The sequence below is a fragment of the Eurosta solidaginis genome, chromosome 1 (assembly GCF_040869045.1).
Source record: "Eurosta solidaginis isolate ZX-2024a chromosome 1, ASM4086904v1, whole genome shotgun sequence".
In the NCBI taxonomy this organism is placed as follows: Eukaryota; Metazoa; Arthropoda; class Insecta; order Diptera; family Tephritidae; genus Eurosta; species Eurosta solidaginis.
In genome coordinates, this window is record NC_090319.1 from 274,084,193 (window position 1) to 274,096,611 (window position 12,419).

General features: G+C 37.2%; 1 protein-coding gene across 1 annotated transcript in view; it reads right to left on the reverse strand.

Moving 5' to 3' along the window:
• Window positions 1–2,794: 2,794 nt before the first annotated feature.
• The window catches only part of Kul (Kuzbanian-like), a 454,968-nt gene continuing 445,343 nt past the window's right edge, over window positions 2,795–12,419 (reverse strand). The window contains exon 12 of the mRNA XM_067760833.1: window positions 2,795–10,303. Within this exon, the coding sequence (XP_067616934.1) occupies window positions 7,850–10,303 (2,454 nt within the window). The 3' untranslated portion in view covers window positions 2,795–7,849. The remainder of the gene's footprint in view (window positions 10,304–12,419) is intronic.

Here is a 12,419-nt window from a genome sequence, read left to right on the forward strand (position 1 = left end):
AATCCAGATTTTTACGGATGGCTGCATGGCCAACCACATTGTCTCTCCAGCCGGATAACTCTCGCAGCCGTAGAGCAGAAAAGGCCGCACATTGCTTGGGCATTAAATCTACTGGCAACACATTAAAAATAGTATCAGCTCCTCCACAGGGGTGGTGCGCAGAGCGCCCGTTACGTAGACTAGAGCACTTCTTTGTACCTTCTTGAAAACTTGTATGTTCGATTTTGTATCTAAACTCGTCCACTAGACCAAAGCCCCATATAGAAGGATTGGTCTAACCACAGCAGTGTAGAGCCGCAGGGTAATATCCGGTGATAGTCCCCATCTTCGTGCAACAGCTCCCCTACAGTTATACAGTGCCACCGTTGCTTTCCTCATTCACTCCTGAGCGTTTTCGTTTCAGGATAGTTTCCTATCCATAATTACTCCTAGGTATTTGGCAGAGTCCCTCAGCATCAGGGTCGTACCCGCAGCACCGGCAGCTGCAATACAGGTGTTTTATATTTCCTAGTGAACAGAACCGGTTCAGTTTTGGCTGAATTTACCGATAGACCTTTACTCCTGGTCCAGTTCTCCACCAGTCTGAGCTTAGTCTGCATTATATGGCATAGTGTCTGCGGAAACTTCCCGCTAACTAACAGCGCGAGGTTATCTGCATATGCGATTACCTTGCTGCATCCGTCCGTCTCAAGCAGAACCAAGAGCTCATTCAGTGTGGCAATCCATAGAAGTGGAGAAATTACCTCCCCCACTCCCCTGCGGGGTGCCTCTCCGTATGCCCACCGTTGAACCAGCCAGGTCGGCATGAACCTTTCTTCGCAACAGTAACTGCTGACCAAGTTTCACTAGCCCCGAATTGGCCCCAAGCCGATAAGTGCATCAGTTATCTCAGAGGGCGTAACGTTGTTGAAAGCTCCCTCAATCTCCAGGAAAGGTATAAGTTTGAAGTCCTTGAACGCCAAGGATTTCTCGATCTGGGAGAAAACTGCATGCAAGGCCGTCTCCGTGGACTTCCCTTTCATATACGCATGCTGGAATGTCGATAACTTAATGCGGAGTCCACTAACCTCTCGAGTGACTTCAGCTGGAGGGATGTTAGACATATCGGTCTGAAGTTTTTAGGGGTCGCGTGAAGAGTCCTTCCAGCTTTTGGTATAAAGGTGACCCTTGAATCGTTCCAACCCCGTGGAATATTGTTAAGAGCACAAACTCCTTTGAAGATGTTATACAACCACAAAGAACTCAGCTCGATTGTTTGCTGGAGTTGTACCGGGGCCTATCCTTCCGGCCCTGGCGCTTTGACGGGCTGGAACGACATTGTAGCCCATTTAACTTTACCCATAGTAATGAACTTCCCCTCAAACGGTTCGCCAATATGAGTGTTCCTCCAGTTCATATCTTCATCACTAGCGCCCGGAAAGTGCGTACTCAGGAGCAAGCGATGGGTGCTCTGTGCCGAATCCATCCATGTCTCATCAGATACTTGCATGCTTCCAGGGACACTTTTTGGAGCACCAGAGAGCACCTTTCTGAGCCTGGATCCCTCGGACACCGTTTCCATTCCGCTACAAAACTTCCGCCAGGAGGTCCTCTTCGACGACCTTAGCAGATTCTTATAATCCCCGAGCATCATTTTTATGCATCTCGTTTTTCAGCCACCCTGGAGGCTTTAGCAAGATTGAATGCTTTCCGACAAGCCTTGCGTAGACTGTCTAGGTCAGCGTTCCACCATTGTGATTTGGCCTTACCCCTAGATTTCTTCCTAGGGCAGGCCTTATTAAGAGCCTGCCCGCAAGCCTTCGTATACAAGTGAACCATATTATCCAGCTCTGCAGAGTTCTGAGGAATATGAACACTAGATCCTAAGAGCCTCTCTTGAAGCTCCTCACTGTAGATAAGCCAATTGGTGTTTTTTAGGTTTCTATGCCAGACAGTTCTGAGCGCCATCCCGCCAAGTTCGAACCGAACAAATCTATGATCCGAAGAAGAGTGGTCTTCAAGCACCATCCAATATTTTATCATGGATTCCCCGCTGCCCGAGATCTGAGCGACGTTCAGAATCTCCTGCCTGCTCCTAGTAACAAACGTGGGTACCGAACTCCTATTGCAAATCTTAAAGTTATGATAAATAACAATATCAAAGAGTGACTCACCCCTATCGCTATGTTGCATCGAGGCAAATTCAAGAAGCAACACTAAGTTATGGGGGCGAGTATTGTGAAATTGGACTCCGTTTTGTAAAATTGACTTCACCTGTCTGGTTTTATTGCATCATGGGTGCGACTGTACATTGAAGTTATCTGTCAAACACCTATATTGGGTTCATGGTCACATTAGCATATATGTATATCTGTGGCAATTTTAAAAAACAACCTAATTGGAGTTGGGATAAATGTGATATTCTGGCTTCAAAACAGAAATCCGTTACATATATCCCTGTGTTATTTACTCGTGCCAAATGGCTGCTACAAAATAAAGGAAGTTACAATGGTGAATTGTGGATAGCTTTCCAGATAAAGGTCTATGTATCGACATTATCCTATTTCGAATTAGGTTGTTTTTTCAAATTGCCACAGATATGTATAAAGCAACGAAAAGTGGAATGAGTTGACCATAGCAACTCTTGACCTAACCATATAACGTAACACTTCCGAAAAAAGGTTGTAAAAGAAGCCATGCATTTAAAAATTGAGTATCGGGACTAACTAGTAAACTAACCACTTTGTACTGTTTCGCTTTCCATCCTTATCCCTGGCCAGCAGCTCAGAAATGAGTAAAAAGTGAATAACAATAGTTCTGAAGTTAAATTTTTTCATTTATTTATTAATTATCTTTATTTTATCGTATTTTTTGTTTTGTTAAGAATTTAGCTTAAGTCTAACTTACAATTCATTAGTTATTATTTTTACACATACGCCTTTGTTAACTTCTTCATATTAAACAAATTTTTTGTGTGTTAATTTAACCACATATTAAGTAGGCATGTTCAGTTTTTATTTATAATAATTATACTTCATTATAAATATTTTAAAAGTTTCACAGACACGAAATGATTAGGATATATTTGTTGTTGTTGATATATTTTAAAAATCTATTTCACTCATACCTAAATATTTACAAATTATTTGCAATAATTTACATACAATGATAATAACATTGAAAGCATTAAGTATATTGTTGTTGCTGTTCTTTTTCTTCTAAATTGGCTGCAGGGCTTTTAAACAAAGTTTTTTTGATAAAATATTGCTATTGTATTGTACTTATTTTTTTAAGTAACATATAGAATGTACACAACACATTGAAAAACATTATCTCCTTTGTTTTTTGTTTTAACAGAAACTAACAAGTACACACAATTTCGTTTGTTTCATTTAAAGTTGGAGCATTTAAGTTGTTTATTCTTATTCATTTCACACAGATGTTTTTAATTGACATAAATACTAATAAGTCATGATTTGTCTTAAAATAGGAGAATAAATCTCTGTAAAAAATTCGTACCAAAACACAAAGTTAGCGAAACCAATTTCTCCTACGATCCTTTTAGCTACTGGGTGGTTATTATCAGGTCTCGAACTTCACTACGACCGAAGTCGATTTACTAAGTTTTTGGGACAGTTTAAACATTTATTACGCCACTACGCTCTACTCCGAATTCAGTGTACTATTATTATATTATTAGAAGATATCAAAAAATGTTTAAAGAGAAACTATATCTTTTCTCAATTTTACTTAAGCAACAAGCGAAGATCGCCGCTTGTGATCAATGGTCGGCAAATAGTGAAACATGGGCAACATTCGTCAACATCGCAAACGACGCACATAATCCATGTTGCTGCTCCAAATTCTCAGCGAGTACTACAGGAAAGAGAATAGAAATACGTGTGTAGGGTTTCTTTTAATACATTATAAATTTTACTTTAACTTTATATACTTTGTAATTTCATTAATTTATTCAACAATTTCATTTTCATTTTTTGATTTCATATATTTCAAAAATTTTCATTTTAATTGTAATTGAAAAAAAAATTTTATTATTTTATATCTATATAAAAAGTGTGTTCAATAACTACAGCGTGTGAATTTACCGCGTACAATTGTATCACTTTTTGCCAACCATTGGTCAACTGAGAGTATAAAAGCAGCACAATCTAAGTAATAATCAATCTGTTGGATTTTCAAACATTGTAAATGAAGTACACGATCAAAATGAATTGTGAAGTTCTACTACGATAGTAGTGCTGTAAATAAACATTTTGATGTATTGAAAATTTGAGTTTATTTATTCGACATTTCAGTGATTCGAAAGAAATCAAATAATAATCGAAAATTTTAAGATGAGTAACAATTTTTTTAATAAAAAAAAAACAACTTTAGTGATTTGTATATATTTTCCGAATTTCTAGCAAAAGGCGATTGTAGATTATGAAATAAGGAAGACTAGGAAGTAGTGTTTCACGTCCGTAATTGTTTTTCACTCTGTTAAGTTAAAGTTTATGAGGAAGAAAGGCTTATACAAAATAGTTTTTACAAAAATTTGTTCAAAAACTTTTTGCAGAAAAAAAATTAATTCTTCACCGAAAAGAATAAAATGTATATTAGGGTGGGTCGATTTGTATGGACGAAAGTTAACCGATATCGCGCCATCGATTTTTCGATAGGATTTGGGTTCAGGAAAAAAAGTTCCACTACGTATACCCAAAAAAAAATAATTTTCTAGCCTGCGAAATTTCATTTTTTTTTTTACTTTTTTTCGACTTTGATATTATGGGTTTTTTCATGACCTACTAAAACTGTTATCGACAACGTTTTTAGCGGATAATTTTGGGTCGGACGGGGTAATGAAAATTTTACAATCAAATGAAAATTTTTTTAGTAGGTCATGAAAAAACTTTAAAAATCAAGGCTCGGAAATTATTTTTTCGGGTATGCGTAGTGGAACTTTTTTTCCTGAAAATCGATGGCGCGATATCGGTTAATAAATCGACCCAGTCTAATATATATGTTGTTAAATTACTCATTACTATGTACTATTATGATAAATTTTTTTTGTGCATATCTGTCAAAAAATTTCATTCTAAGGTACTTTGCTATTGGTTGGTATAAAAAAATTGAAAAAAAATTGAAATACATTATTATTGAGGGTGATATTATAATTTGCAAAGTAAACGATTTGTTGAAGCGAATGCTTTTTCTTGACGACATTTCCGACATTTCAATTTTTTTCTATTCGACACAAATCGACAGAAAAATAACTTATGGCAAAAGATGGTAAATAATATATGTATAATGAAATGAGGTTTTTAAAACTTAAAAAGACGAACACATCCATTTCAAATTAATTTATAACCATCTTGTATATGTATCTTAATGTTCGCTTCAAAACTGTTAACTATTTTCAAAATTCACTTTGCTGTCGTTTGACATTGGCCCTTTCTGTCGATCGATTTCAGTTCAAACATTCGCAAGCAAATTAGAAATCAAAATTCCAAACTAACAGGAAGTTCCTATCGGACCCTGAATGAAAGCTCCGTAACATCATCTTGACACCTTGCACAATTAAAATTACAAACAAACTAAAATAACTGATTTTATAGTTTGATGTTGCTGCTGATGTATGTACTTGTTGTGGTTTTTTTATTTCTATATTTATACATATTTTTACTTATATAAAAAATATCTAAAACTAATTATTACAAGTAGGTTTATCTTCTTTGTCCTTAATTATTAACAATTTTCACTGGAGTGCAAATATAAATTACAATCACAAAAATATTTTTTTTTTAATTATTTTTATAGCTACTTAAATACAATATTTTGTTCATAGTAGTAATGAAGACATTTTCGACGGACAAGTGCATTGCGAGTTTCGCTAAAAGCAAGAAAGTGCATCGTGGCTGTGTCGATCAGTCTGCTTGAGTTTGAGTGGCTTGGAATTGAATGAAAGCAAATCATTGAAAGCTAAGATTATATAACATATTAGGGAGACTCAATTTTTCTTGTAAACGGTGCACGTATTGCAACAAAACACGTAAAAATGCAATCCGATCATTTTATGTTATGCTCAAACCTATGTTTATTCTTATGCTATGAATTGTAGAACATTTTTTCGTAGGACATAAACAATCCATGCAATCCGTTCACCTCGCAAGACAAAGCGAACTTCCCTATTTACTTTACTTGCTCTCGGCTGAGTGCAAGCTTACTAGCTCTATGTTATTATTTTTTTTAAAACTTCCTCTTTCAGAATTTGGTTGAAGAACCGCTTTTGTCTGAATATATTCAAAGCAATATAAAGTTCTTGGAGATTTGGGCGATCTTCTACTCAGCCGATGATATTTTGAGTATGCAGAGTATTAACGCAAACGAAACCTAACATTTGCTGTGTAATTTCTTTTTTTGAATTGGGTTAAAAAAAAATATAATAAATAAAGCAAATTTTGTATAAGAAGGACGTCAAAAGTTTGCTTCTAGTTTTGGGTCAATTCAAGTGCTTTAGTTTTCGAAATAATCTCGCAAAAAATGAAAACGACATGATCTAGAAAGCAGACCAAAATAACTCCGATACGATTCCGAAATTGTACCGAAGTAATATGGACGAGTTCAAGAAAATTGTCCAATCTTATATCGAAATTGTCATCCCCTAATGAGCCATCAATATACCCGGCACAATATTCGAAATTTATGCAAACAACAAAGAAATTATCCCGTAATGGACTAACTTTATCTCGAATAAATTTGGGACTCTTTAAAAATTATCATATAGCATTTCTGAAATGTTCTAAATATCTCAGAATTTATGATGAAAACGCTTTCTATAAGCTTAAAATCTGTTGACTTTAATTTGAGGCGTTTTGAAGCACAAAGAAAGAATCACAGCGCTATATAATGAAACGATTTTCCCGTTGACAGTGGTCACACTTGGTTTGGAGGCAAACTGGTTTCAGTGTTGTGTCGTCTTCAGGCCATTTTTCGTTTGTCGATCATAGAGCGTATTCCAAGTTTCTGCGTGGATGATTTTTTAAAGTACAACAGGAACGGATATATGCATTTCATTATCGAACTGTCAAAAATGAAGAGGAACTACAAAACAGAAATTTGGCACGTTTGAAAAAGAATAGAATATACTAAAGTTACTTTGGATTGTTTATATATTGTTATGAGTTGTTGTAAAATGCATAGGTTTATGTTAAGGGCTTAAGGTAGTTTTCTGAATGCCCAGTTAACCATAAAATAGATACCGCTAGCGGTAGAGCCATTTTAACACACGATGTATATTTTCATTCATTCCGTTCTTGGGGCGCAATGGTAAATATATAAAGCTTGCATAAGTTTTCCGAGCCGGTATATTTGAGCTCGTTAGCTGACGCCCGAGCAGGACCCAAAAGGCAAAGTTGCTACAAAAGGGAAGTACTTGTAAGATAAGCAATAAATTATAGTCCACTTAGAATGACGGCAAGCTTTCAATTGCCTTATGTCTGAGTTTCAGTAGGAAAATGCTCAGAACGGCAAAGACGATGAATTTTTATTATGGAAATCCTCCCTAGAACAAATGTTTATACGTTCGGTACTTACATACCGTTTGGTGCTGATTTCACAATTTAAGTATAAAAGAAGCTAAGATGTAAGTTATATACTTGAATCTTGTTAGTTTTTAAATATTTACTTTAAGTACTGAGTATGTATAACTCAATAGTAATAAACTTCTTTAAAACGTCTTAATAATGTAATCAGTAAACCAATTAAAACTCAATTCTTTTATGGCATATCCCATTTTTCATAACAGTCCTAGTCTAATTTCCTTCCCACAAAACTCAAGCACACACTTATTTCTGCTTACAACTATTAACCCTTAACTAACTACATTTTCCACATCGGACAATAAAACCTCCAAATCAGATGGAAGCTCATGACCTCCTTCAATACGACTTTGGTGACCGCCGTTGCTAGACGTTTCAACGGTCGGCAACGGCGGAGGATGATAATTATGTTGCAACTGTCTTATAGAATTGGAACGTTTTTGTTGATCTAATGCAGGGGCGGTGACATTCGTGGCAGTGGCGGATAAGGAAGGCGGTGCAATTGTTGTGGAATGTGCGCTGCTACGACTACGTCGGTGTTCATGGCGTGTTTGTTGTGGTGCACGAAGGCGATGGTTGCTACTGTGACTGGTGTGGCTACTACTGTTATTGCTATGGTGGCTTGGGTAGCGTGTATGGCTGCCATGACTACTGTGACTGGATTGACTGCCATTAGCGACTAGTTTTTCTACATCGGTAACACCACTATAACTTAAAAGGCCTGGCGCACCAGTTATGCTGCCGTTCACAGCACTGGTGGTGTTGCCAACATTGGCAGCAATACTTAAACTGGCACGAGGTATATTGCTGAAGCTAGTGCGCGCAGCTGGTACAACTGCCGATGCTGGTCCGTTGTTTGGCTTCAGCTGCTGATTGTACTGGGTATTACTGCTCGAGCTGCGTCTCAGCTGTTGCTCGATAGCGACTGGCGTTGCAATAGACACAGTTGTGCTAGGGTCAATGCTGCTGGCTTTTGTGGAAGTGGTTGCACTAAAATTGAGTTCATCATTCGGGAAGGTACTTTGCGGCTGATATGTGGAGGTGGATGCATTGTGTAAATTCATATTTGAATTGCTACGTCTTGCTGCCGCTATAGGCGGATCTTTACTATTCTTTGAAGCGCTATTTAATTTCAAATTTAAACTGCTGCGTTTCTTTGATTTGGCTAAGATATTTTGTTGATTTTGATTTTGTGCTGCCGCTCTGAGATTTTGTGTGCTGCCAAAAATTCGTCCTAAATTGGTTGCAGATGCTGTGTGCTCCTGCTGCTGTTGCGCTGTACAACTTCCACTTAATTTGCGCGCCGCTGCATGCGTGGACGCAAAAGGGTTATTTGCGGAGAATGAATTGGAACGACTGTAATTTTGCACGCGTTGTTTTTGCAGTGCGCTGCTAATGACTGCCGTTGCATGCACGTTTGGCACCATTTTTTTTGTACTCATTGCATTTGGTTTACTCGCCGCATTTTGGCTCGTCGTTGTTGGCGCAGCTGAAGTGTTCGTTAATACTTCGTTTTTGTTCGTGGCGCTTACGGTCTGTGTTCCATTGTTACATTGCATATTTTCATAGAAAGGGTTCTCCATTTTTGAAAGCATTGTTTTTGGATTTAGTGTTTCATAGGTTGGTTCGTTTAAGGTTAATATTTGATTGTCTTCGTTATTGTTCGTGCGCATGAGAAGCGCTATGCGCTTGCATTTGACTTCATCGCCACCACCGCCGCTTCCAGAATTCTTACTGCCTTCACTATTTTGATTACAGCCTTTTCGTTTACCTTCACCACCATTCCCGCCAATGCGCGTCGTCGCACGTTTCTGTTTATTTGCAGCATCACCAATTACGTGTGTTTTAACCTTGGGATTCTTCGACAGCCGTAATGCGAATTTGAATGGTGGCTTATAGACGACTTGTAGTTTCACCTTGTCATTGACCAAATTCGTCACTGATTTGGACTTTTGGGGCGATTTCTGTACTAGGCGCTCGGGTGTTGATTGCGATTTACTTATAACTTTGCGTATTTTTGAAGAATGCTCGATATGCGACAGCGGTTGCACAACAATCGGTGACTCTAGCAGCCATTTTTGCACTTTGCCGAATGTGTTTGTATGTCCATTACCGCTTACACTAGCCGCATCCTGCCCACTACGTGACGAATAATCAATGATTTCTTTGTTGTGCTTTTTGAAGCGCTTGCTTTTAAGCTTTGCCTCGTTATCTACTTTCACCGCTGCACCGGTTGTATTCAATGCCGCTGCAAGTGATGTGTTGGCTTTCAGCGCTGCTGCACCACTTCCACTGCCAACTCGGTTATTCTTGGTACGCACTGGTTTAGCGATTTCAGCTTTTGCGTTGTTGACCCCACCACCTACTCCTGGTACGAGTGCTGTTGCAGTAGCTGCCGTTGTTGCAGCGGCACCAAGTTTACGATTTTGTGCATGCGCTGTCTTTGCCGCTGCTCTTTCGCTTGCGTTTGCCTTTGCTACGCTACTTATCACTTTTCCAACTCCTATCTTGCCACTACTGCCGCTCCTGTGAGCATTCTTGTTTTTGTTGCTTCGTTCGCCGCGCACTTTTTTCTTAAATGGAACTTTTGTACGGACGGCCGTGTGGACGATCACACCGTTGTTTTCGTCGGGTAGACGTACTGTTTCAGTTGCGGCGCTGTGTATGATCGTCACCGATTTTAGTTTCAGATTCGAGCGCTTCGTCAGTAGTTTCGTGCTGAGTATCTGTGGAAGAGAGATGTCATTAGTATAGAAAATTTTAATCATGATTTAAATTGGTTGAGTTATTTTTCAATTAGCATACGCGATGTTATTTGCTTTATTTTATGTATTTAGCGATAGATATGATATTTTATTAAAGTACTTTAATAGTTTAACTAAATACCGAGTTTAAATGCGAATTTGAATGAAAACAGATGAAACTGCTCCTTTATAGACATCAATAAAATAAGGTCAAACAATTAGGTCTGTAACACCCCGGGAAGAAGATCCCACGTACAAAGGAGGGAACTCTTGTGAAAGTTGAGAAACACAAAAAATAAATTTCAGGCACACTGTAGCAGCATAATTGATCTCTATGTTTTCTATATATAATTTTCATTTTTGCATTCTGCCAATACTTGAGTCTATTCTGTCTTCATCCTTAATTTCTCTTGATATATGGCTCGAATAAAGGGTGTCAATTTTGGGAAAACGTCGGTAACAGCTTAACGTGTACAGACAGGCTAAAAACTCCTTCGGCGAAGATAAGCACTGAGTGAAGAGCTTCACAGCAATGTATGACTGATAGAAATCAATCACCAAATAGACAAGTGGTAAAAAAAATAGTTTCGCTCTTTTTGCAGGGTACTGAAATACATTTTTTATAATTTTTGACATCTCCAGCGCGACACATTTCCCCTATTTTTATTTTTTTGTCATACGCTCTAATGTACTTATATTCAGTTAGAGTGTGACGAAACTTGGACGGTCTATATGGAGACTTTTCTCCGATATGCGAATGATTTTAAAAATAATTAGTATTAGTCCCTGCTTTAAATCATTGTAATACAAAGAATAATTTCAACATGTTTCGAAAATCTCTATCATCTAGAACAGGGCCCGTATTATGTGTTACGATCAGTGACTGAAAACCATTTTCACTTGAGCGATAATCATAGATGTTAAGTAATGATTAGATAATGTTAATGATTGCTAATTAACCTTCATTTGCGAAATTCTCTAATTCATTAAATAATTAGAATTAGTTCAACTAATTTCCATTAGCTAATTGACATTTTTATTCAAATGGAAAATCTAATTGCAATTAGTTGCCATTAGCAAAAAAAATTGGTTTACCTTTACAATTAACCCAATTTTTTTTGCTAATGGTAACAAATTGCAATTAGATTTACCATTAGAATAAAAATTTAAATTATCTAATGGGAATTAGTTGAACTATTTCTAATTGTTTAATGAATTAGAGAATATAAAGTAATTGCATCAATTGCTAATTCTAATTGGAATTTAACATGTATGGCGATAACTATGCAACTGTCTAACGAATTCTAAAAATTAAAATAAGTTATAGATCTAACGAGTACTTTTTGCCGCTAGTTTGCATATACCATTAATCCAATACACCGTTTCAGAGCTATTGTGATTTAAAAAATGATTTTCGATCACGGATCGTAACACGTCATATGGGTCAAGGTATCGGCGGGGCATTCAAATTACAAAAAAAAAAGAAGCTTAGTAGCAATCAAACCACCAAGCGTGTGCTCTAGAGTTGTCACGAATATTCGGCAACTATTCGGTATTCGGCATATTCGGCTTTTTTGCTATTCGGTGAATACCGGCCGAATACCGAATACCAAATCATATAAAAAATACACGCTATATTACTCAAAATTATATATTTATTTCCAAATTACAACACTAGTATTTAAAATTAATCAGTGGTAAGTTATGATAGATAAAAACAAGCTTTTCAGCATTTTTGGGTAGCAAACGATTACGCTTTTCATCGTAAATGTTACCAGCCTCAGAAAATAAGCTCTCACTACAACACACGCTGCTTCCAGGAGAAGAAAGATAAACTTTAGCAAATTTTGAAAGGTTTGGGTATTGTTTTTCGTTTAGTAAACACCACTTGTAAGGATCGGCCTTCCGAAAGGCAAACTGTTTTTAAATAAAAATCCAACTCGTTTGCCACAGCATTCTTCTCCACGTCCTCCTCATCATTAGCATTTCGCATATTATCTGTAGCGACTTCCTCAAAGCAGTTCCAGAAACTGTCGTGTATTTCAGTAGTCCTATCATTTTCATTCAGGTTTCTTTTCTTACGAATTGGAGAAGAATT